The sequence below is a fragment of the Macaca mulatta genome, chromosome 14 (assembly GCF_049350105.2).
Source record: "Macaca mulatta isolate MMU2019108-1 chromosome 14, T2T-MMU8v2.0, whole genome shotgun sequence".
Lineage (NCBI taxonomy): Eukaryota > Metazoa > Chordata > Mammalia > Primates > Cercopithecidae > Macaca > Macaca mulatta.
In genome coordinates this window covers 51,364,320-51,391,715 of record NC_133419.1, presented here as the reverse complement: position 1 = coordinate 51,391,715, position 27,396 = coordinate 51,364,320, and the positions used below count along the sequence as shown (strand labels likewise).

Below are 27,396 nucleotides of genomic sequence, written 5' to 3'. Positions count from 1 at the left end.
GAAACTAAATGTCACTTAGAAAATGGAAAACAAGCCCAGGGAAACTGGCAAGAGAAAGACTTGTTAGTGGGAAGAGAGGATGAGTATTAAGAAGCAGTTAGCTAGCATTCATAACACTTTGTAATGTCATAGGGCTCACTAACTCCTTTTATCTTCAAAGTAACAGAAAACCACATGCAATGACTCTGTGTGTGATTTAGCGGAAAATGGCAGGGTTAGGAGGATCTGATGTGGCTGGGGTAAAGCTTACCCCACAATTTTTCTGGCATTAGGTAGCAAGAGGAACTACAGTCTCCTTTGTGGTAAGTCAGGGTGGCTTCACGTCAGGCAGCCTAGGACCTCAGCAACCCTGACCAGGGAGGAATCAAGGAGTCAACAGAAAAGGGACTGGGAAACTCCTGAACCAGCTAAAGTAGCAGATTCTTGCGAGAGCAGTTGAAAAGACCAACGCCATGGCTAAATGGAAACATGTGCCTGGTTAGGAAGACTCAGTTGCCCCAGAATCTGCCATCCAACAGGTGGAATCCAGATGTCAGAGGTTCCTGGGATGCCAGCGGGAGCATGGCTCCAGGGGATCAGTCCAATGGCAGCAGAGTTTCATTCAACAGCTGAGATCCCAGGTGCAGGATCCAGCTCCCAGGGGAGAAAACTGGCAAGAATTAAATAGGAAGTACAGGCTGCCGAGGAACAGGCCCTAGACAGACCTCTAGGCACAGCAGTAAACTGAAGCTTGGTGGGAAGACTAAAGCACTGACAGACTGCACCAACATTGTGGGGATCCTGGGAGTGACTACAACTTGGTGGGCATGCAAGAACATATGGCCTACCCTATTTGTGCACTAGCACCAGGTCTATGGCAGCAAGACTAGTTCCATGGGGCAAGAAAAACACTGTAATAGAAAAATAAAACTCACCACCTAAAAAAAAAAAAAAAAAAAAACAGACTAATTCCAATTCTCTTCCACTGATGGAGTGGGAGTTGCCAATATATTCCCTGCCCTGGTCAAGTTAGGATCAAAACAGAATGTTTCAACCCTGTGAACTTTTTTATAATTGAGGTTAAATTCACATAACATAAAATCAACCATTTTAAAGTGATCAATTCAGTGACATCTGGTACATTTATAATGTGCAACCACCATCTCTACCTAGTTCTAAAACATTTCCATCACTTCAAAGTAAAACCCCTTATTCATTGAGCAGTTTCTCCCCATTCTCCTCTCCCTGCCCCAGCCCCTGGCAATCACCAATCTATATTCTGGCTCTATGGACTTAACTATTCTTGATATTTCATATAAATGGAAGCATACAATGTGTGACCTTTTGTGTCTAGTTTTTTTCACCTAGAATAATGTTTTTGAGGTTCATGCATATTGTAACTTGTATCACTATACTTTATTCCTTTATATAGCTGAATAATACCCATTGTATAGATATACCACAATCTGTTTATCCCTATGAACATTTTTAACATGAGATGATCAAAGGATAAAAGTGAGAACTTTGGGCAACAGTGAAAAAGTATCATGGTATTATTCCTACATTGACTTCAGTCCATATTTTTTTAACCAGGAGATACACACAATTGGCATGTTGCCTTACACCTGAGTCCCACACCATCCATAGGAAGGACAGTAATGACTCTGAACAAGAGTAGAAAAGGAGAAAGAAGTGGTTCTACACCTACTTTGTCTTTCAGGGTCACAAAGTATGAAACAGCCTGTCCCAAAAATAGATTGATTAGATCTTTGGACACTCAGTGTGTGACCACAGTGCAACAAAGTCATATACTGGGGAATTTGTTCCTTCATCTGGAAGAAGCGAGGGTGGAAGCTGCCTGAAGGTCCTCAGTGCTGTGGAAGATGGCATTCCTCTATAGATGCTCTCTTACTCTACCACTGTTCATTCCCAATTACTAATCAAATAAGTGTGCCTGAATTATTTACCTTCCTGCAGGCCTGCTCACAACAAAGAATACCCAACCTAAAGTCAGTGAACAATAAGATTACATAAGAAGAAAGAATGTACCACACTCCCTCCATAATTAATTATTGTGGGCTGATTTCAGCTATATTTTTCCTTGGGTATTTTCCTAACAGTTCACATTTAACAGTCCCTGGAAGCCAGGAAAACAGAGGAGAAAAAGCTCCTTTATGTCTTAGTTCTATGCTATTCATAAATGAAAATCATTGTTAATTTAGAGTTTGACAGCTGTGGTGCATTTGTAAGTCCAGAGCAGCTGTCATCAGCACTCCAGCTTATTTTTCAAGCAGATGTTTAATTTGACTTTAGCGCTATTGCCAGCTCTTAAGGAGAAAGAGGGGGAAGCAGAAACAGAAATAATCATTATATTCATCATTTGGTTTCCTTTCAAAACGTAAATCGGCATGATTAACAATGACATCAGAATTGCTCTAATTGCAGTTTTGGGTGCAGAACTAGTTAGCCATCATCTCCTACATGGTCCAAAGTCTAGTTTTCTTTTCTTTTTTCTTTCCTCTTAAAGTCAGAGGGTGTTTTGTGGTAATTACACCCAGACTCTGAACAACAGTCCCAGATCCATAGAAAAGCCTTCCAAAGTGCAGAAGAAAATCAAAAATCAAGGAACAGGGAATGATGGGGGTGACTGGGCCACAACCCCAGATGAAAGCCACAGGCTGAGTCTTGTCTTGTGGCTCTGGAATCAGGAAACCAGCAAGAGCAATCAGAGCCCTTGGAACAGCAGCCAGGATCTCCCGCTCTTACATATCTACCATGCTTCTGCGGCCAGGCAGCTGGCTTTGTGCAGGCTCACAGTGTGCAAATTGGTCTCAAAGTATAAAATTAAACACATCTGTGGCTCCACGTAGAAATCTGATGAGTCAGTACGTACTTGATCGGGCCCACTGTTCCAGTCCACGTTGCTTGGAGGAATCTTCCTTCGCACCAGCTGTGTTGCTAGCTAAACCCACTTCCTGGATCTTTCTTCACCCTCATTTTTATATGTGTGGCTTCCGGAGGTCTCACTTGGCCTTTATTTTTTGCCATCTATCATCTGTCCAATCTTAATGTCCCAAAGAACCTCTTTGACATTGCCTTTGTAGTGGGGACACTAGATGCAATAACACACTCCTATCTTTCTATTTGTTTCTTTGTACATTGAGATGAAAGACTGCCTTGCCTTCTTCATCAGTCAACAACTCGATATGTGCTATGCTAAAAAAGATCCCATCCAAAGGAAAAGTTTGGCAAATGTCCTGGACCCCAGCTCTGAAATTAAAGTTTGATAGAGGAACAGTCTACAACCTCACCCTTCTAGTGCCAGAGGATCCTCTAGACAGAACTAAAGATGTAGACCCTGAGGGGCAAGTCTGACTCCTAAAAGGGTAGTCTTCCATCTTTTTAAATGGAAAGTATTATTTGTAGATTATGAGTTAAGAACTAATTCTTCCTTAATGATAGACCAGGCTTCTGCCAGGTTAATGTCCCAAGAATTTGTGAGAATCCTTAGGGAATTATAAACATGTACCTAAAACTACTTGCTTGTTGCTTGTTGCTTGCCACCTTGGCCATCCACTTGGGGCTAGGCTCTGGATCTGTTCCATGGGCAGCTCCTCTCCCTGCCTTTGCCTCAAGCTTGGACTCCAGGCTGTCCATTAGTACCCACATTATGGTTAGGGCCAAACAGCAATGGTTGATAAGATGTTGAGGACTTGGGGAGTGCCCCAAAGTCCCCACAGAGAACCTACATAACTGGACTAAGGGTTGGCTGCTCTTAGGCCCACAAGCCCAAGCTCATCCTTAGAGGTTCCCTGCTGTCAGCTCCTGGCCTGTCTCACACAAGGTGGGCACCAGGCTGCCTGCCTAACCCCAGTGGCCTCTTTCCTTCTCCTTAAGGGAATACCCCTGTACAAGTCCCAGTTGCCCCAGTTTCCAGACCTAACTCCCCTCCACACTAGTTTTCTTAGCATTGTAGTTAAGAAGGTGGACTTCCAGGTCAAGTGATCTGAGATTGAAGTCTGGCATTACCACTTGCTAATGATGTTAGGCAAGTCATTTTAGACACCCAGTGCCTCAGGTGCCTCCCCCATAACATGGGGGTGGTAATATTAATAGTATGTACCTACCTCATAGAGTTGCTGAGAAGACTAAATGAGTTAGTGCATGTGAAGTGCTTAGAACACTTTCTGGCACAGAATAAGCTCTAAACAAAGATATATTATTAATGTTGCTGTTATTACTATTGCTTTACCTTTGCAATAAAATGAAGATCATCATGTAGATGTTTCCTAAGACAAAGAAGTGGTCCCTCCAAGAAGTGAATTTCATTTTCTGGTACTTAGGACAAAAGCTGTACATTTTAAAGCGGTTTTTCAAGCTTAAAAAACTGTTTAGTCACACTGGATCTCCATTTATTTTACTTGCTTGCTCCTTGCCACTTCCCATAAAGAATATGAAGTGGCATTAAGAAAAATATAAAACAAAGTGGTCGTGTTAAAAAAAAATCAAGACCAGGGAAAATAAACATTAAAATATAACGTCAGCGGGGTGCAGTGGCTCCTGCCTGTAATCCCAGCACTTTGAGAGGCCCATGTGGGCGGATCACGAGGTCAGGAGATCGAGACCATCCTGGCAAACATGGTGAAATCCCGTCTCTACTAAAAAATAAAAAAAATTAGCTGGGCATGGTCACAGGCGCCTGTAGTCCCAGCTACTTGGGAGGCTGAGGCAGGAGAATGGTGTGAACCTGGGAGGCGACACTTGCAGTGAGCGGAGATCGCGCCACTGCACTCCAGCCTGGGCGACAGAATGAGACTCCATCTCAAAAAAATAAATTTAAAAAATAAAATATAACATCAAGACAGGAGGAAGATCTAAAGCATGCTAACAGCTCTAAATTCTCATACACTTACAGGAGCACTGGATTACAACACATTAAATAAAACGGAAAACCATGGGTTGTCTAATATAAATAAACACATATACCAGTTAAACAAGTGGATTAATAATTGGAAAGTTTGATAAGGAGCAGTGTGTTTCTATAATCTCAAAGTACTTGCCTTGAAATACTTAATCACTAAAAAGGGAGAAAAGCAAGAACTTTAGAATGGAGAAATCTGGCAGTCACCTATAATGTGTGCCACCTGATAGGATGCAATGAGAAGAAAACAATATAGTGTCAGTTCTGTGATATTCCTGCTAGAGATGCATAACCTGAATCTAATTATGAGGAAACATCAGACAAGCTCAAACATTTTACAGAATAAATGACATGTAATCTTCAAGTTTCAAAGTCAAAGACTGAGGAAGATCCTAGATTGAAGGAAACTAAAGTGACATGAAATCTAAATGCAACACTGTGATTCTAAACTAGATATATTATCTGCAAAAGAACAGTTGTTGAAATGTGAATAGGGTTTGCAGATTAGATATATCAGTGTTATCTAATCTGATGCTTGTATTGTGGTTAAATGGAGGAATATCTTTGCAGGAATTACACAAAAAAAAGTACTTGAGCTGATCAGGCATCATGTCAACCACTTACTTTCAAATGCTTCAGGGTAAAAAAAGTTTTTTATACTGCTCTTGTAAGTTTTCTTTAAGGTTGAAATGGTTTCAAATTAAAAAGACTCAGGGTTGCCAGACACAGTGACTCATCTGTAATCCCAACACTTTGGAAAGCTGAGGCAGGAAGATTGCTTGAACCCAGGAGTTCAAGACCAGCCTGGGAAACATAGTGAGACCATGTCTCTACAAAAAAAAAAAAAAAAAAAAACTTAAAATAAAATTAGCTGGGCATGGATGGTGATGCATGCCTGTGGTCCCAGCTACTCAGTAGGCTGAGGTAAGAGGATCGCTGGAACCAGGAAGATTGAGGCTGCAGTGAGCCATGATCATGCCACTGCACTCCAGTCTGGGGGACAGAGTGAGACCCTGTCTCAAAAACAAACAAAAAAAGGACTCAGGGCAAAATCCAGGGTGGAGGGGGAAAAAAGAGCTGTATTTACATCTTTCCTTCCTTCCTTATTTCTTTTCTCCCTGACTTTTTTCTCTCAGAAGGTTGGGCCAAGATTTTGATGAGAAGACACTGGGTTCATTCAGGAAGGCAGGCAGAGACTTGCCAGACCTGAGGGGCTGGGCTGAGTTGGTTCGTTCAGTGATCCTTCCTGTAGTGTATATATACTAAGCACCTTCATCCCATCCCAAGCACCATACCAGACAGCAAGGATACAGAGCTGAGCAGGATGCAGCTGGTGTGACCGGAGACTCGTAGAGTGGTGGGAAATGAGCCAGTCAACAGGCAGCAACCGTGTGATATGAAAGGGCCTCCCCAAGAGAAGCACAGGGCGGAGTTGGGCAGGCACCCATCCTTGTTGAGGGTGGTGAGGAAGGTCCAGAGAGCAGTGGCAAAAAGGCAACAGGTGAGGGGAAGCAGAGGGAACAGTGTGGGATTTTCACTAGACCAAAGAAGGCAAGGAACATTAGGGGACCTGCAAGCAGGTGGAGTAGGGAGGACTGTGGTTGGGGAGAAAGTGAGGCCATGCTAAGGAGTGGGTGCTCAATGAATGTTCCTCTTTTTCTATACTTTCCTTCTCTTCTTTATCACTTCCTTTGCTAAAATACTGCTTCCTTTGCCAAAATATCCCTTCTTTGAGCATTCAGCTGGGTATTTTTCTAATTTTTTAATGACGGTAACAATAATCGCTAAAATACGTGCCCACAATCCTATAATGCAGATACTATTATTTCCTCCATTTTACAAAGAAGAAAATTGAAGATTGCTTAACATCATATAGCTCATAAGTAGCAGAGCTGAGATTTGAACCCTGGACAGTCTAACTCTGTAGTGCAAGCTTTTGATCTACCACAGTGCAAGAGTACATCTTTAACAAGGCTGAATTCTCAGGGGGATTATGTCTTTCATAAAGTGTCTTGAGAGCCTCAATAGTTCTATAATCAGAGGTGTAAAGGGAGTGGGGATCTTACAACCTGTGTCTATTGGGGCATCTTACCCATTCCAGCCACCTCCCCTCATCCCACTCACTGCCTTTTTGTGCCTGCCCTGTCATCAGTTGTGAGACCTGCAATGGGTCCAGGGACACCTGCAGCCTGGGCTGGACCAGTGAGAGTTTTACCCAGGGTGGTTGCAGAGCCAGCGCAGCTCATAGTGGAGGAGGGAAGCAAAGGGTCAAATCAAGGATCAGGTCCAAAGGGCCCTCAGGGGGAAAGGCTGTGCCCAGCAAGAAACTGGGCACAAAGTTGGGTCAAGGTGAGCTGTTCGGGATGGAAACTGAATAAGACAAAGTCGAAATGTAAAAGGTGAAAAAGGTTCTTTTGCATGTGGTCTTGGGCAGGAGGGAATGGGAAACATACTTTCCACCACTGTAGAGCCCCCACTACCCCCTCAGGACTCAATTATTTATTGGACAAACATTTAGTGAGCACCTACTATATGCCAGGCTTGTGCTAGGATTGGGGGAAGAAAGGAGAGAAAACAAGGCAGAATGACTAGAGGGACTGGCACATGAATATTCATCTGAGAACCTGAAATGCCAAGCTTTCTTTGGAACCAGGCTGCATTTCCATTTTCCCTTTAGCCCCTGGAACAAAGCCAGGAAGTGACAGAGTTACTGGCTGGGGAAGAGTGTGGGAGGGAGGGAAGAGCAAGTTCCCCCCAGCAGCCGCTTCCACAATCATTTCTAAAACAGGTTTTTACAGAAAAACCTGGTTATTCCATTATTCCTCCGCAACCAGGAAAAATCCCCCTTTCCACACCTGCCTAGTGATCAGTACACATGCTTCTGCTAATTGTGTTGTCAAGAAGGTCCTTGACTGGTTCTAAACATTCTGTTAGGCAAAGATTTCCCCCTTGCAGGTAGGTTTTAGGGTCAGGCAGGTCAAGGGTGGAATCCTGGCTCTACACAGTCTGAGCCTATTTTCCTCCTTGTAAAATGGGAATCGGGAGCAAAGGCACAGGAAGTACCCCTTTACATTTTTAAAAGTAATTTAGGGTTTGCAGAGCACCTTCCACTCTACCCCTCAACTACTCTTGCTAGGTCAACATCATATTGTGAGAAATTGAAGCTCAGAGAAGTAATGTGATTTGAATTGGATCACACAGACCCTGAGTATAAACATCAAGATAGAAACCTGGCCTTCACTTTTAAAATAGAACTGATTTGCTGGGCTTTTGCACATTTTCTTTTGTGATGGTCAAAATCAACTGCCTAATACCAAGGATACCTACATACTATCTAACACCCAGTAGTTTTAGCTGGGAATTTCCTTGCCAAATGGAAGGCAGGAGAGCCCAGTGGAGAAGGGTATGGGTTGTGAACTCAAAGTCATTGGACTTCTAATGCTGGACTACCTCTTAACAGCTGAACTTAAGCAAAATACTTGATCCCTCTGTACCTCAGCTTCATTTATTTGCAAAAGGAGTACTACCTACCTCATAGGTGGGAGAATCAAACAAGATCACCAGGGATTCTTGGCCCTGGCTACATATTGGAATCACCTGAGCAGCTTTTCAAACCCACCTGTGCTTTGGTCCCACCTCTGGAAATTCTGATCTCATCTGTCGGATGGAATTAGGGCACCCAAATGATTCTAATGAGCAACCGGGGCTGCAAACCTTTGAACTAAATAAAATGTCTACTACAGAGTGCCTAGCACATAGTAAGCACTCAGTAGATGCTAGTTATCACTGTCATACTGGTTGGTGATAAAGCCAAGGCACGTGGGCCAAGACTGATCCATTGGTACCAACATCCAGTAGGTCCCAGTTACTGTGCTGTATACTGTGGGTAGGTACAACGGTGAACAAGAGAGAGTCCCTACCTTGTAAGGGTTCCATTAATTCTCTAGATTGGTAGAAAAGACATAAATGTATGAGAAGTTATAATAAATAGTAACACAAGGTTTAAAGGAGAAGGAAGAAGGAAAGATAACATTTTCCAAGCTCCTACCTCATGCTAGGCACTTTCTACACCAACGTAGTTCATTAATGCACACAGGAGCCCCATAAAGTAGGTTTTAAGCCCAACTTGTGGGACAGAAAACTGAGGCTCAGGGAAGAAATTCACCTACACACAAAACAGCTAGATCCAGAATCAAATTTTATCTGCCTGACCACAGAGATCTTTCTATTGTACCATGTCTTTAGCACGCTGATTTCATGGTGATTATAAGGACAAGTAATAAGCTGGTAAGAATTAGAATTTAGAAGGTTCAAGTCCTTATGTGTGTACGAGTGTACATATCTATCATATATCTGTCATTCTATGTATCTATCATTCTATCCAATCATCCATCCATCCATCTATCCAGTCATCTGTTATCCATCATCGGTTGTAAAATTAGATTTTCAGCTTAATCAAATATTTCAGTTAATAGGTCAAGCTTTTAAATTACTCTTAATTAATTCTCCATTTTCCTGCATAAAATTAAAATATTAGCATTAAGCCAAACAATATATCACTTCCAGTAAATCATGGAGGAATAGTATTGCTGATATTATTCTTTAAACCGTGCTAATGGTATCAGACTATTTAATGTAGATTAACTACGAGCCCTAAACAGTAATACAGATAGAGGAAAACAAAATTAACGTGATTAAATACACTTGGAGGCTATTTAGTCAACAGTCAGATTGCAGAGATTTGCAGCTGCAGCTCTGAAAGCTGGTTCTCTGCTCAGCTGTCACTAATTAATGCGATTTTCCTAATAACAGTTTTCTGATAGCAGACAGACAGCATCAAATCAAAACAACTTCATTTTTATGCTGATGAGGCCTAACCACTACAACAAGAGCCCAACGGGTGCAAATGGCAGTGTTGCTAACTGCAGGCTTGCATGTGGTCTTCCTCACACACAAGTTGACCATCAGTGCTGGAAGTTTATTGCACAAATACATGGGATGTGGGATAGCTTGGCTAGTTACATCATCACATCAGCCTTGGTAGTACTGGGTCACCGTCGATATACCACAGTTCTAGGAGAAAAGTGCTCTGGACAATTGTCCATTGCTCTGGACCTACGCCTGTATAAGTGACTCATCTTCTCTTAATTTGACATTTATTTTTCCCAAAAGACAGAATTTAAGCAGGTCAGTTCACATCATTCAGTATTCAGAACCCTTACTGGGCAGGGTCAGCAGGAGGGCAACCCCAAAATGGCCAGCATCCAAGTCTAATATGGGTGACTTTGGCTCATGCATTGATCCCTAGTGTAATCATTTGCAGTTAATTGTTTCTCCAAAACATGTTACATAAATCATAAACATTTATAGATCAAAAAACTGGTTTACATCTCCTAAGAAGGGTACTAGACACATGGAAAGCTAGGATTTACTACCTTTTCTACTGACAATCCAGTACAATAGCATCGCAAACTGGGCCAATCAGTGGCATTTGACCTCTGACCATGAGGGACTTCTGGTCATCTCTAGGGGAGCTTGAATAGAGAAGAATCCAAATTGGTAGGAGAGTGAATTATAGATTTTCAAGACTATCTGTGTCAGCCCAGAGAAACACTGTACATACTGATGCCTTTGGATGGAGAGGCATTAAATACAGTACAAAATGTTATTACCAAAAGATAGTTGCCAAATATCCTCCGAGGATAAGAATTCTGCTAGTTGACTTTCTTGAAATGCACCTCACTTTGTAGTAGAAACATCCTTCGAATGGAGACATCCAGAAAGCTAGGGAAATGTACATCTTAATCTCATGGCCCAGACTCATCCATTTACAAACAAAGCAGTGACCAGGACAAAGACCCTAGAAAAAGTTTGGGCCCACCACACCACGAGAGTCCAGCTTCAGGGATGTCTGTTGTGCTGCACCATGGAGGTGGCAACTATCTGGTTTTGCTCTTGTTCCCTTACAGAGATGAGGAGATAAAGGCTTCCCCGTCCTTCCCTCTTTTTTTTTCTCTCTCCTCTGTGACTTCTACCTACCCTGCTTTGTAAAGGTTTTAAGTGTTTACAAGGGGCACATTCTCTGAAGTTCAACTCCCTCATGTCTCCCAGATGTTCAAAAGGAAATGTACATGTTACATTGTCAACTTTAGGATATATATTTTTATTTATTGGATTTTAATTTATTCCTTGCCAACTTGAAAACAATTTGCAGTACCTTGTTTAACACAGAAGCTCCAGAATCTTTCCCAAGTCTCCCAGTGTAAACACAAGTGGTTTACCATTAAAATAAAATTAAAAAAAAAAACGGTCATTTACATTCTGCTCTGCATTAAAATGGGATCACATTAATTTCTCTTCCACATTTTTCACTAAGAAAACTAGAGTTCTTAGTTTCCTTCCTTCCCTCCCTTCCTGCCTTCCTTTTTTCTTCCCTTCTCCCGCTCTTCCTTTCTTCCCTTCTCCCGCTCTTCCTTTCTTCCTTCCTTCCTTCCTTTTTTGTAGCTGAAAATACTTCTATGAGAAAGATTAGGAAACAGGACAGATCATGCCCAGATTTTGTAGCTTACATATGGTCTCATGCTGTTGCCCCAGAACTCTGTGAGGGTCCAAGATGACCGTGACTTACCTCTGATGAGTTTATGCCACATAAGGATGAGGTCAGATGCTATAATAGGGGCACAGACATTGAAAAGAAGAAACGTGGGGCAACTCAATGGATGAGCAAAGTCGAATGCATTGTGCAATCAGCAAGTGAAGTGTCTTTTTAATAAGAAAGCTCTGTGCTTGGTTTCACCTCCTGCTGCTGGACATACCATCATCCTGCTGATTCCCAACATTGTGAAGGGATTTTGAGTTCAGCCTTTGTGGTTCCTTTTGAGAACAATGGTTGCCATCAGCCAAACTGCCTAGCTTGGTCAAAACACAGAAGGCATAAACAGCCTTTATGCAGTGGGAAATGTTTCATGATTCAGACCAGTCACTGTTTGCTGATCACACAGCACTCTGGGTGGCACTGCTAATACAGAGGAGTTCATGCTTCTTGCCAGATTGTGGACATATGGTAGACACTCAAAATTATGTGTTGAATATAAAAGAGTTGAATTATGGGGAAAGTCAGTGTATTTAAAATGCATCACATCAGCACACCTGCAATGTTTCCTGTACGAAAGCTCAGTGCCAAATGTTGGAGGGTCCACAGTGGAGTAACAAGGTTCCTACCCTCAAAAAGCTCGGAATTCAGGCAGAAATGCAAAATATAAACATGCAATAAGTCAAGGGATAATACAAGATATTAAATAAAGTTCAAGCAAACATCAACAGCACCCAATGCCTGAATGCCAAATGAACAGTAACAACAAACTGTGTTCTAGAAGTCTGGTGGAGGGACAGGTCACTTCTGATGGTCCTGGTCAATGCACCTCTGAGGAGGAAGTGAGACAGTGACAGATGATTGGGATCTGATTAGGCAGAGAGGAAGGTAAAAGTGAAGAGGAGACATGTGACACATCCACACAGTAAAGCTGAGTTCAGGTACTTGGGGAGGGGAGTATCAGACCTGAAAGGTCATTTGTACCCCAGTGTTCAGGATTGTGGATGTTTAGCCAAGACTTTGGACTATAACCTGTAAGTGAGAGAGGAGCCTGTGTTCAGAGAGGACCTACTGTGCATCAGACCCTGTGCTGGAGTGTGGTAGGTGGGGGGTGGGATAATTAGGATGTGGTGCTATCATTGCTAACAATGTGTGAAAGAAAGTGATAAAGAAGAGGTGATGATCAGTCCCCTGGCAGAGCATAGGTAAATGGGATGGGTTGGCAAGGACAGGAGACCATTAGGAGGTTGCTGCAGTAATTAACCAGAAAATCCTTCATTTAATCTCTGTGTGTCCTTCCTTAGGGTGGGGTAGAGGGGAGTCAGGTGGGTACTAGCAGGCATGAAAATCATGGCTTCTACTTTAGAGAGCTGCTCTTATAGAATCTCTCCCCAAAGCAATGCACATGCTTACAATTTTGCATATACTTTCCATACAATTTTTTCAGGGGTTCAAAGATCCTTTGGAACCCAATCATGGACTATGAGTTCCTTGCTGAGAACAGTAACCCCCTCCCACACCTCCAACCCCACCTAAAGGAGCAAGCATCTCCCAACAGCCAGTTCTACTACTCTACAGGACGCTCCCATTTCCACAGCAGAAAACCTGAGTGAGAGGAAACAGAAAGAAGGGCAGGTGGCCTGCCCTCAAGGACCTTGCTCTGTCACCTGGATTGTTTCCTTATACCTGAGAGGACAGTGCTCTAGCAGCCAGCCCTAGTTTGCAGGAACCCACAGAAGCGGGAGGAGGCTGAAGCTAAGGCAAAGTGGGACGAACTGCAGAGAGTAATGACTTGCATGAACCCAGCCAAGAGGGAGCTTGCAATGTGGCAGCATTTCCTGTTCCTTAGAGGCTGGGGCGATTATGTGATTACACCCACGCCCAGCCGCGGAGCAGCAAGGACTCTGCACAGAACACCGGAGAAACCTAAGAGCAACACTTCACTTTCTATTTCTTGTTTTCCAGCTGAGACAGGTTCTATTTTGGATCAGAGCATAGTCTGGAGAGAAAGCAGTTGAAGTCTTGGGTGCTTGGAATAAAAATTTGACCTTAATCTTTAGGAAAAAAGTATATATCTTAGTTGAAATGTTTTATTAAATGGAATGACATTCATGCCATTCTGCATATCTACTCCCGTATGTTTCAGACCTAATGGTGACTCTTAAGCTTTCTGGGGTCAGGAACCCCTTTGAGAAGCTGATGAAAGCTATGAATTCTTACTCAGAAAAAAATGCACTTGTGCACAACAAGCAAAATTTCATCATCCTACAACCTGTATGCAAACCCTATGTTAAGAACCCCAGGTTTGATAAGCCTTGGCCAGATCCTCTGTTACGACCCAGGAATGCAATGATGAGTAAGACACAGTCCCTGGACCCAAGGGGCTCTGAGTTTAAGGAAGTGTTTATAGATGTGAAGAAGTTAGTAGGGAGAGCTGGGTAGGTCACCAACTAGCAAGTGAACTGTAAGAGGCATTAATAATCACCAGCTAAACAATGTCATACAGCCTGCCAGTTGTCCCTTGACTAGTAATAACCCAGGTACCACTAATCAATTGCAAAATGCTAAGTAATGTGCTAAGGCTGATTGAAAAATAAAAGTAATTTTTCAGTAACATCAAACCTCTTGTTCATGTGTTATTAAGAGAAAAGATTTTTTGACTTAATGATGTGTGTAAGTCTTCATCCCAGGCTCAGGGATTAGACAAATACCTCTTTGCAAGAAATACCATGGATAATTTAAACCAGAGGAAGGAAACCATTAAGGTTCAAAAGACACTGGAAAAAAAATTGATAGTTTGGTTTAAAACAATTATAGAAAATGAGAAATAGTCCTGTTGACTATCTAGAATTACCTGCCTGTCAGAGCTTCCACAACCGGGACTACCTCCTGCAGCCTATTTATTTCATTCATATGAGCTGAAGAGTTTTCCAACAGCTGACAAATTTCCAGCCGGTGATCCAGCAGGTACCCCTAAGGATTTCCACCCTTTCCTCAGCTTCACCTTACAGGCATGTGAAAGCTTCCTCCAGAGAGGAAAAGAGTATTTCCCTTGCTTGTGTTTTCCTGTGAAATTCCTACTCACAACCCCCACCCCACCTTTCCTTTATAGCCACATCTCTGGGGTGTAAACTTGAAGGCCTGACCCAGCACAGGGACCCTCTAGTTCCCAAATCCAAGGCCTTCTTATAAGGCCTTGTCCACAGCTGTCCTTCTTCTCAGAGTCTCTTCTGGTCAAGAGCATCCCTGCCCCTCACTCCCACCAAAAACCTACAGTCTGGGAGCGATAGCTCACGCCTGTAATCCCAGCACTTTGAGGGGCCTAGCCAAGTGGATCACTTGCCAGGAATTCGAGACCAGCCCGGACAGCATAGCAAGACCCCATCTCTACAAAAAATGTAAAAAGCAGCCAAGCATAGTGGCAGGCACCAGTTGTCCCAGCTACTCAGGAAGCTGAGGCCAGAGGATCACTTGAGTCCAGGAGGTTGAGGCTACAGTAAGCTGTGTTCATGCCACTGCATTCCAGCCTGGGCAACACAGTGAGACTCTGTCTCAAACAAAACAACAACAAAAGACCTTCAACGGCTCCCCAGTGGTGCAACCATGTGGTCTACATATGGGTCCAGACAGAGCCTGGCTCTTCCTTTCCTCTGAACTGCCCTTCCTTTTTCCCACCATGCCTTTTTCCATCAGTTAGGCATGCATTTAAGAGCAGCATTCATTAGAAAACTTGGCTGATGATGGCTTCAACAAATAGAGGTTTATTTTTCCCATACCACAAGAAGCCCCAGGGTAAGTGACTGCTGGTATTCTTTCAGCAACTAACTGATGTCAGGGCCAGTGTCTCTGTGATTCTTCTTGGCCTTTCTTCATGGTAGCAAAATGGCTGCCTTGCTCCACACATTGTGTTTGTAAGGGAAAGGCCATGGTGGGTCATTTATTTTTCTTGCCTGGAAAGCAAAGCTTCCTCAGAAGGGTCTCTTTTAGGTGTGCAGCTCTACTGCAAAGTTCCCGTGCCTGGTTTTGCAGACTTAGTCTCTTCCATCTTGCAAACTTCTCGTTATGTTACTGAGGCCACATGTGGGTCACGTGTCCTGCCACCAGCAGCAAGGAAGGCTGGGAAAGCAGGAACAGGACTATCATGACTGGCACGTCTGATATTACCCCAAACAAAATGACAGCTCTGCAAGTGGGGAAGATGGAGGGAATGGATGCTGGGTAGATGCCAGGACTTGCTGTGCAGTGTTTTGATTCAACAGATTACATCACTCTCCTGTCAGGCTGGCAACTATTTGGTATCAAACAAACAATAGTTTATTCATCTTTGTATCTCTGAGTCCTAACACAGCTTTGTGGCACTTACTCTGTTAGACAAACTCATGAGTAAATGAATGTCTGTCTGGTTTTAATACCTCTTACATCTAAATTAGTTCTTTTAAAACACAATCCAGTTTTATTCTTTTCTTTTTACATCTCTTATATGAAAATCTATTCCTCATTAGTTTTCCATTGGATTTGGGGAGAAAGGTAAGTTTTAAAGTGCTAGAGTAATGGTATTGACCAGGTATATGGTAAAGATGAGGTCTGAAGTTGAACAATATGAGAGAAAATGGGATCATGGTAACCTTGTTATCCCTAGGCCAGTCTAAATTTTGAAGAGGAAATAAACTGAGCACTAAAACTAGCTTTCCTTCCATTTTTATTGAAATCAGAACCAGGGCTTTGTAGTGTAACTTTATGCACTGCAAATCAAGAGCTTGAGAAATCCAATGACCATACAAGTTTGGGAATGGATTGTGGTCTTGTTGAGAGCCTAACGGACCTCTTAGCCAACTTCTGGAAATAAACAAAACTGCACATGGGTATGCAGCACTGTGTGGAGCTGATACCTCTGATTCAGGTCGAGATGTCTGCTCAGAGCAGAGAACGTTGTTTCCGAGGACCACAGATGGTGGGCCTGCCAAGGGTCTCTCTTAGTTGTGCAGCTGTACTGCAAAGTTCCTGTCCCTGGTTTTGCAGACTTAGTCTCTAGAACTCCAAGTCCAACTCCTGTGCCATTTTTCCAAGAAGTCACACCTGGTCAACCTCATTTCTACCAACACTTCCCCCAACTCCACCTTTATCCCCACCTCATCCCAGCCAGAAATGGCCACCCTCCGCTGAGTTACCACAGCCCTTGTAAATGATTCTTTGATTGGGATTCTATCAGATTCGTGTTGTGAGAGTCATTGGGGTATGTTCTGTCATAGAAAGTGCCAGAATTTCTTTAGAATGGCATGATCTGGCTTTCATCTAACCTCATTTCACCATTTTGTACCCAGACTCAAGCCCAATGAATTATACCAACATCAATATCATGGTTGTACAATTATACTTAAGTTTTGCAAAGTGTCACCATTGGGAGAAACCAGGCAGAGTACAATCACTTTATATTCTTTTTTACAACCACATATGAATCTACAATATCTCAATACAAATTTTAAAAATAATAATAAAAAGTCTTTCTAATCTCCCTGGCTTTTGTGTCAATCCTAGCATGACTATGTCTCCCTCTAGTCACTGGGGTTCGTACCTAGGGAGTCAGTTCACTTACCTCCCTCTATCTCAGTTTTCTCATCTGTAAAATAGGAATAATAGTAATGCCTACCTCTTGGTTGGGGGGATTAAATGAGTTAATATTTGTCAAGCACATAGGAAAGTGCTTAACTGTTAAATAAACAATAAATAAATAAAATATCTTATGCTTAACTTTCTCTTTCTGCCTTAGATCCAATATGTTACTAAGTCCTGATGAATTTTCCTACCATGTGTCTCACAGAGTCTCTATTTCCCATGCACCTCTCTCAATTCAGACCTTCGGAGCTGCCATTGTCTCTTCCTCTTGAAGCCTTGCCATTGTGAAGTTACCCGCTTCACCTCTGCCTCCCATGGCTCCTCCATTAACATGTTCCACATTGATTTCCAATTTCCTTTTTCTGTTTCTCTCTTTTCACCTGCTGGAATAGGAGCTGCTTACTGGAAGGCATCATTTCTTATTCCTTTTTGAAGTTTCAGCTCCTAACATAGTGCCTGGCACAAAATGAGTGCTCGACATATGTTTTATGAGTGAATGATAATTAATTAGGAATAATCTCATGGTAGCTACTGGAATTGCTTTTTTGCCATCATGGTAGATGCCCTCTGAATCTATAGCTTTGTGACCCCAAGCAGAGACTGCAGCCTTATCCTTGGACAGTCATGGAGTTCTTGAGAGTCTTGTAGATAGAGTCCTGCAGATAAGTTTTCACTTTTCCTCTCCCATGGGCACACTGTCATGGGCTTCCTGGATACTTGTTAACTCTTGGACATACCTCCATTTCTTGAGACCCACCTAAAACCATATACAAGATTGGTGAGTGTGCATCCTGGCATGCATACAGCCTTTGGATAAATATGCGGCCATCATTCAGTTAGCCCTTGGCATCCTTGTGAAGTAAAATAAGGGAGATGGCCTCAGCACCTGATATTATCATCGCAATGACTTCAATATTTGATTCCTGGATCATCCCACAGTTAATTTTTTCATTGGTAGATGGGAATAAATATTGCTGGTTATAAACTGGACCAACCCTATGGAAAACATTACTGAGATCATAGGGAAATTTTATAAAGTATTTCAAGAAATGTTCAGTAATAAGGATTTTACTGGAATTGGGAAGAAGGCTGGCAAAAATAGTCTAGAGACCACAAACCCAACCTGCATTTTGACAATGTATTGTCTCTGTCAGCAGCAGCTGACCAAGGTAATACTCTCACTCCTCCTTCCACAAGCAAAGAAACAGACCTGACATCAATCATAAAAATAACTACTGTTTATTAAGTACTTATTATGTGCCAGGTACTTTTTGTTAGGAGCTGGTGACTCAGCAGCAATGATAATGACCACCACATACTGGATATTTACTGTATACAACACATCGCAGTAGGAACTTACATGAATTGTCTCTGCATGGCTGTGACCCATTCCCTGAGGATCCAGGTATATTTTTTAAGTCATTTCATGACCTGATTTCTCCTGAGTACTTCAGTTTCTGAGATCTCTCTCTCCCTGGGAGCAGGGATCCCACCCCCTTTCAGCACTAGACAGCAAACCCACAACTTAACAAACTCTAACTTCACCCCAACAGGCAAATTCCCTCAGGAAAAAGAGTGGGAAATGAATAAACCCTCCAAACAGAAAAGGGCTGAGCACCTAAGAGATTCAGGATGGCATTTTTGGAAATGTTCACTTCAGGTTGAAAAGAAAACTTTTGAAATGATTAGTGAGTTATTTAGAACCTCAATATTCTAAAGTCTGAGAAGCTAACATACTGAGAAATTTAATTTACATTTCCTTAACATGCTCTCTTACGATAAGAGAGCATTCAGTGTATAAATGCTATGCAACAGTACTGCCAAATTGCAACACAGAATGGGAGAAATTTGTCATTTTGAAATGCTAAGGGAGTTCTTACTAACAGCTTTCTCATCTTGTAAAGCTATTATTTTTCTGAACGATAATATGATTTATAAACCTCAGCTGAGTTTTATAGTTTTGATGGGAATAGACTCAAAATGCATTTTCTCAGAATATAAAATTCTCTCAGGAGTTGGCCAAATGAGGAATAAAAAGCAACTTCTGCAACCAAGTGTACCAAAGTCTTGGTCTCCGGTAGCATCTTTGTAGGTGAATGTTGGTCTTCCTCAGGGTTCTGGGCTCAGTTTGACTCTCACTCTCAACTCTGCACACTTTCCCTGGGTGATATCAGCCACTCCAAATCCTTTGACTCTTACCCAGGCCAGCAGCTCCCACGTCCACACTCCCATTCCCTCCCAGCTCTCCAGAGTTATAATGCCCTATGTCTAACGACCCACTAGAGTGCCCACCATCACATCCTAAGCCACATTCACCTCAGATTCTCTCCTGTCCCCAAACCCTGTTCCTTCTCCTAGAACATTGGTAGCAGAATGATACTAACATTTGGAGAAATAAGGTGCAAATCTTGGAATCTAGCACAGGAGACCGAAACGTGAATAGGTAGTAACAGTACTCTTAGGGAGCATAAATGAAATTCATACATAATCTAACTTTTCGGGGGGGACGGAGTCTCCCTCTGTCGTCCAGGCTGGAGTGCAGTGGCACAATCTCAGCTCACTGCAACCTCCACCTCCTGGGTTCAAGCGATTCTCCTGCCTCAGTCTCCCAAGCAGCATGGGCCACCTCGCCCAGCTAAGTTTTGTATTTTTAGTAGAGATGAGGTTTTACCATGTTGGCCAGACTGGTCTCAAACTCCTGACCTCAAGTGATCCACTTATTTCAGCCTCCCAAAGTGCTGGGATTACCGGTGTGAGCCACAGCACCTGGCCCCATAATCTAACATTTTACTGCAGAATATTGATGTGTTTGATTATAGAGGTATTAATGGTATATATACAATCTTAACTTTCTGATATCTAAAAATTTCTGAATTCAAAAACACATCCAGACCAAGGGTTTTGGGTGAAGAATTTGAGGACCTGCCATATATAAAGCATAAGTTATATAAGGTAATAATGTATATTAAGTGCCTCCTTAGTGCAGGCTCAGAAATGACAACAATTATTAAAAAGAGGAAATGGGTTGCTTTCGACTTTATAGAATATTGAGGAAGCTGATACATCTTATAGGAAATACATGTTTTTCATCTCTAGTTCCCCCAAATTTTTATAATCATGTATTTCAAAAATTTGAGGGCAATTACTTTTCTATGCACGATCATGCTTTTAAATGATAGGCTTTGCCATTGTCGCCCCTGTTTACAGTAGCAGGAAGAAGATTGAGAGTATTTATTACAGAGGCAAGCAAAGGCAGGCATGGGTGATTCTGGGAGAGGAGGCAACACAGGCAGAGGTCTGGTCGAATTGAAGAGGTGTTCACACAAGAATAAACGTCGAAAGTCTGCAAGCCAGGAAGCTTGGCACCAAGTGATGACAGCTGAAGCCGGGACATATTTGGGGAAAATTCTAAAGACCCTTGAGTATTATAAGTGTGTATTTTATCCTGTAGATGACTGATTTTTAAGTGTTTTTAACAAGAGAGCTTTATGGAAACAAAACTTGATTTGCATGGGAGCTCTGTCCACTGCAGCTCCCATGCAGTCCAAACCAACTGGTTTTTACTATGTCCTAGTACTCCTTTAAAAGAGCAGATCTGATCACTCAGTCCTCCGGGCACACTCTCCAAAGATATCTCATTAAACTTGGAGTGAAATGCCATCTCGCTGCAGGCTCTGGGTAATGTGGCCCTACCCATCTTCCCAGCTCGTCTCATACAGGTTGAGTATTCCTTATCTGAAATGATTGGGACCAGAAATGTTTTAGATTTGTGATTTTTTTCAGATTTTAGAATATTTGCATATACACTATGAGGTATCTTGGGATGGGACCCAAGTCTATACACACAATTCATGCACATTTCAAACATATACATGAATAGGCCCTTATATATATAGCCTGAAAGTAATGTTAAACATTATTCTTAATAATTTTGTGCCTAAAACAAGTTTGTGTTTTACACAAACATTGAGCCATCAGAGAGCAAAGGTAACACCACCGCAGCCTGCCATGTGGACAGTTTGTGGTGGTTTGGCGTCACCATCGTTCCTAACCCTAAATGTGTGTGCTGCCAATAAATGTTTTAACTGTGACCTGATACATGAGGTCAGGCATGGAATTTTCCACTATAGTGTCATGTCAGCACCCAGAAAGTTTTGGATTTCAGAGCATTTCAGATCTTAGATTTTCAGATTAGGCGTGTATAATCTATACTACCTACCTGACTTTCCCCTCATAGGTCCTCCCATGAGCCCATGTTCCTCCCCTCCTGAAGAACTTTATAAGGGATGCCCTTTCCCTGTCTCCTCCCTTCCACTTGCCTAGTTAGCTCCTAGTTTGCTCTTTCAAACCTCAGCTCTGCCACTCTTTTTTGGGGGAGCCTTTCCCAGCATGGTTAGGACTCCCTATTCTATGCTCTCCTGCACTCTGTGGACTCCCTTGTAACCTTTAATCAAGGTTGTGTTAAATGATCAGCTGCAGGTTTCGTTATTTGATACTTTCTCCTACTGTGCTGTAAACTTTGAGGATGGGTAGTGTGGCCCCATCTGGCTTGTTTATGACAGTGTCCTGAAACCTCCCTCAGGCCCCGAAGCAGACCCCACAACATTTGTTGAAAATACACCAGTAAATATAATGGGAAGACGAATGGGGTAGGAGGCTGTTGTGGTTGAAATTAGGATGGAGCCTTTGGTTGAAGCCGGAATGTGGGGCCTAGGATACTTCCCAGTAAGCCTGCCCCTTCCCCTCCACAGGGGTCCTGGAGGCACAGAGTGGAAAACATTCTGAAAAGCACTGTTGGAGATGATGGGATGCTCTGACTAATAAAAGGCTTTGTTATTTGGCTTTGGAGTAGAGAACACTGTTATTCTCTTGGCCCAAGGAAACTTTCTTTTGCTTCATAAGAATGATCAAAGTAGCTTTACGTAGACAGGAAGCATATTTCATTCATTTATTTCAACATCTTGTCTTTCTTGGGTAAGGAATGACTGTAAAAGACATCTGCAGGATGGTCAGAATTGTGTTATTTTGTGCAAGACTAGATGTAGAGTAGACATTTCTTTGGAAAGTCATCCTGGCCTAGGCCCAGACCATCAGGAAAATTGCCTCCATACTCTGTGGATCCATGTACACATGGCCCCATTCCTGGGTCTGGAATCATGTGACACAGTGCAGATCATGTGACTCACACTCCTTCAGTGTGGTCAGCTATAATAGAGTCAAGGAATCGCTATATTTGTTAAATAGGGTGAATGGAAGTGAAAATTACCTTTTGACTGAGTAGCATTGCTGAGGAAAATCAATAGAAGTGGCCCAAGATCCTTTCACATTGTCTCCGTTTTAAATGTTGTAAACTTTCAAATTACTGAAACTCTGGGTTTCAGTATCCAACCCCTTCAAGGCTAGCTGAAAATCAACAACAGAGTGGGTTAAAATAAAAGAAGCATGTCTGTGCAATCCCAAATTAAAGCGAAAATATGTGCTGGCCAAAAGTAAGTCATTTTTCAACCTCAAAGTATTTTTTCCAAATTCTAAGATCCTGCATTTGACATGTTTAAGAGGGAGATATAACAGCTGAAGTTGTCTTTGTTCAGAATGTAGGAGACAGTTTTGTCTAGACTTTCAGGAAAGATATAGAATGACATTTTCAGAACAAATCAAAATATATTTTTAAATTCCTTTTTCCCCTTCACAAAGAGGATCTGACATGTTTCTGTGATTTGAATTTGGTTGCTCTATAAATGGCCTCAATAGTTTAACATGAAAAGTAGATTAAAAGGAACCATTGAGAAAAGTTATTAAAATACTGTTAGTTCACTCTCTTACCTTCCCAATAACCTTACCACCAAAAACAATTTAGTAACTAATATTGAGTGGAGTGGTTTCTAGGTATGTGTTAATCTCTTGACATATATTTTCCAACTTAGTTCTCACCACAACCCCATAAAGCAGATATTGCTGTTATGTTAATTTTCTCATGAAGAAACGGAGACACAGACAGTTGGGGTGACTCACTCAAAGCCACAAAGCCAAGCAGGGACTGTCTGACTGATCCCCCAAACCTGCCTTCCTGCCCTCCTCACCACTGTGCTTCTGTCTTCTTTCTCCACAGGGCCAGCATCGTACAAAAACGCATTATTTATTTTCAAGATGAGGGCTCTCTGACCAAGAAACTTTGTGAACAAGGTAAGACCCTGTGGGGCGGGGTAGGGGTGGGGTGGGGGGTGGGCAGAGACATGGAAGGCAGCTCCTCCTGCACAAGCCTCCTGCTGCAGGAATTAAGGCCCCTGGGCTTCATGAGTTCCTCTGGGTTCTGCTTCCTCACGTAGCTCCGATTTTTAATCTGACTGTGTGCTGTGGATAATTGGATCCGCCTTAAGCTCTAATTACTCAGCTTGATTCCCTGGGTAGGAGATAATGTACCTTATATTGGTGTCGTCGTCTTATTTTTGTGAAACAGTGATTATTCTGAAGAGGTTCCTTGGAATAATTCACAGGACTTAATTAAGGAATGCACAATTGTGTGCCTTTAAAAAGTCTATAATGGTTCTTTGGGAAAAAAAATCACCAGCAAGATCTTGTGTGGCACCAGGACAATATGGGAGGATTTTCTCCAGAGAAGACCAGCAGGGGATGGGGATGCCAAGGGAGCGTTGACCTTGTGATATCACCACATTCAAGGATCTAGGCCTTACATTTGCAAACTCATCAACCTCCTCTCCTTAGGTTGAAGGTATTCTAACAAAGCTCATGGAGACTAACTAGACTCGGGGGATAAAGCAGAGGCCTGAGTTTAGATCAGTCAGGCCCCGGTTTGAATCTGCCTCTGCCCCTTCTAGCCATGTGACTTAAATAGATAAAATAGTACAGTACCTTCTTGACACATAGTAAATGTTATCTATAGAATAGATAGCTCTTGTTATCTATATCTGAAAGCTTATTCATTAATCTGCAAAACAAATTCATTTTAAACATCTGAATGTTTTTAAAAGTTATTAAACTAAATAAAAATAAAAAATGTTCCACATTTATACAGCATAACTGTCTCATTTCTATTTATTTTTGCAGAATTTTTATTTGCATTTAGAGCAATTAGTCTTTTGAGAAGAAATAATCCTCTCCAACTATAGCAAAGTATAAGCTACTAAGAAAAAGAAAGGTTGATAAAGGTCTTCTGGGAAAACAATAATAATAGCTAATATGTTTGGGGTGCTTTGCTACATGCCAAAAACTATTTTAAGCACTTCATATGCATTAATTTTGTAATCTACACAACACCCCTATATGGTAAAGATTATTATTATATTTTTATGGATGAGGAACCTGACACAAAAAAAATAAATAACTTTCTCAGCATCATATAGTCATGGTGGAAGGCAGGGTTTGAAGTCAGGAGCCGGTGGTGCCCTTAACCATTGCTTTCTATCAAAGCAACTTCTTCCCAGTTCAGTAGTTCTTATCATTGCCTTTGACAGATCAATGCATTGTCCCCCTGTGGATGAGCTGAGCAGAAACTAGGTCCCCTGTTTGGGATTGCTTGGAGAACATGGCAATAGCAAAGGCGAGAGAGTCGGATACCTTACATGAGGGTCATACCTCCCAGAAGGGCTGAAGAGCTGGAATCTGCAGTCCAGAGGGCCCTGGCCAGTTTCCAGATGGGCACCACCACATGTATATTCAACTGCCTGCAGGTTCACTCAGCCTTTCTCTAAACAGGGAGCATCTCCACTTATTAAGCTCTCGGTTCCTCAATGACAATCCCATCCCTTCTGTACCTCCCTGTGATGAGATCCAGGTGCTGTGGTGGACTTGTGGGTGTTTGGGATCACACCTTTACAAGACACCTCTTGTAAATGCCTTAAGACAAGGCTTCACATAACATCAGTATTGAGACTTTGGGAAGTGCATGTTAGTTAATGATTGATGTCAGTACATGAGGGTGTCAGTGAAGTATCTCCTAAGAACCCTCAGCTCCTGAAAAAAAGGCTGTCCTCCCACAGTCAAACTAACAAAACCACACCACAGTGCCTGTGGGAGAAGACCTAGAGCTGCACAGATGACAAGCAAAGGCAATCAATACTTTTAAAAAGCAAGAGAAACAATAGATTACTTCCAATTAAGAACAGAGAAACAAAATATTCAAAAAAGTGACCTATAACAAACATATGCATACACATACTTTATTTTTTATTTTTTAATTTTTTTTGAGACAGAGTTTCACTCTGTCACCCAGGCTGGAGTGCAGTGGCACAGTCTCAGCTCACTGCAACCTACCCCTCCCGGGTTCAGGCGATTCTCCTGCTTCAGCCTCCCGAGTAGTTGAGATTACAGGAACGCACCACCATGCCCATTTTTGGAATTTTAGTAGAGATGGGGTTTCATCTCTGCTAAAGATGAGAAGATCTCTGTCTCACAAGTAAGAACTAAATAGAGATTTGCCATGTTGGCCAGGCTGGTCTCGAATTCCTGACCTCAAGTGATCCGCTTATCTCTGCCTCCCAAAGTGTGGAATTACAGGCATGAGCTACTGTGCCCAACCCTGCATACACATACTTTAATACCATGTCACAAACAATTAAAGGAAAGAGACAAAAAAAAAAAAAAGGCAAAATAAAGGGAAACACAGAAAAAAGAGGAAAATGTCAACAGAAAGGGGATAATGAGAAAAGGAAGAAAAAGAGAAGAAGAACAAAGAATTCAGGAAGAGAGTTGCAAAGGATTTAGAGTAGAAATGGAGAGAGAGGGCAGCTCTGGAGATGCTCTATAGCCTGAAATTACCCATGGTTGGCAGGCCCTGCTGTGGTTAGAAGAGGAGTAAGTGGACGATTCTTATCACTGCCCTTTGAAAGCCTGATTCATTTTCAGTAGGCTTTTCCTCAGTAGGAAAACAGTATATCTGTTTTTATTTTCAAACTTAAAAATTTATTTTTCAAATGGAAGCTTAAAAATGTATTTTTCAAATGGAAGCTTATTTTCCTTTGAAAATCCAAAAGGTTTATTATGCATCCCTTTGAACCCTCAGAAATATCTTTAAGCTAACCACCTATATCTGAAAGCCCTTTTGATAAGGCAAAGCTACCAGTTGGCCTTCTTTTGGTTTTTGTAGAGACTATTGCTGCCTCATTTAATAGCCCCTAGTAGTTACAATTGAAACCTCAGCATGTATCTCTGATTTAGAAATCCTAGAGCTATGTAGGGAGGCTTTTTTTTTTTTTTTAAAGTGCATCTTTCTTCATTTGGAAAAAGCAACACAGAAACAATAAAAAGGTTTTCTCCCTTTGCTATCTATGTGGACCTATCCAGATGAGGTCTTTCCTGGAGTAATGTAGTGCAGAGATCAAGGGCATGAGCTCTGGACCCAAAAAGACCTGGCCTCCAGTTCTGCCTGCCGTGTTCACTAACCCTGTGACCTTGAACAGGTTACCTAATCTTCCTCAATTTACTCTTCTGTAAAATGGGGATAGAAAAAGTACTAACCTCCTAGCATTGTTAGGATTAAATGAGACAATATATGGAAAGAAAACAGCACATAAAAGGACTCAGTATTTTGTAGTTATTGTTATGATGTCTCATCCTTTCATCTCCACCCTAGAACCTAGAATTCACTTCTATCCATCATGGATTTTATATATTTAAACCAAATCAACCCAGTAAATTCCAAAAGGAAGTCTTATAAAATGCTCTTCCTAACACAATGATTTTAACATTCTTTGTCACTACTCTTTGTATAATATTTAAGAATAAATGTCCAACTGCAAAGAAAAAAACCCATTTATGTTAATACTACTAGAGGAAGTGAAAAAAAGCAACTGAAGCAAGTTACATCTGTAGTCATTGTTTTCATCTTGCAGGAAGCAGAACAGACTAAAAGCAACAATGTGCAGCTAGAGATGTGGGTTTGACAATCGGAAATACTGAATTTATTCATGTAATCTCTCTTTCCCCACTTATCAGCTATTCACAGCTAAAAATGAGGGCCGAGAGGGAATCTTAAGTTTTTCCTGGCTGCTTCTATACCCAGAAGTACAGTAAACCTGAGCTTATGAACACATTTCCACCTCCCACCCCTCCCAGTGAAGTCTCTGAAAGCGTGATAAGAAGTGACGTGATTATATATGCATGCCTTCCCCCCCCACACACACCCCTTCAGTAGTTCTTTATATCTCTCCATTTATTTTCACCGCTCTGCTTCAAAGTCACTCCTTCTGGTCCTGTCATTTTGGTCCCAGAGAATATTTCCTAAAGAAAGCACACATGTGTATTCCTCCTAAAATTTGTTAGAGAAATCCTGTTG

General features: G+C 41.9%; 1 protein-coding gene across 2 annotated transcripts in view; it reads left to right on the top strand.

Annotated features, from left to right (window-relative positions):
- SPON1 (spondin 1) overlaps nucleotides 1-27,396 on the top strand; it is a 295,913-nt gene that overhangs the window by 95,279 nt on the left and 173,238 nt on the right. For both annotated transcript variants that reach the window (XM_077960460.1, NM_001266118.1), the window contains 1 exon segment: nucleotides 23,215-23,288. In XM_077960460.1, the coding sequence (XP_077816586.1) occupies nucleotides 23,215-23,288 (74 nt within the window).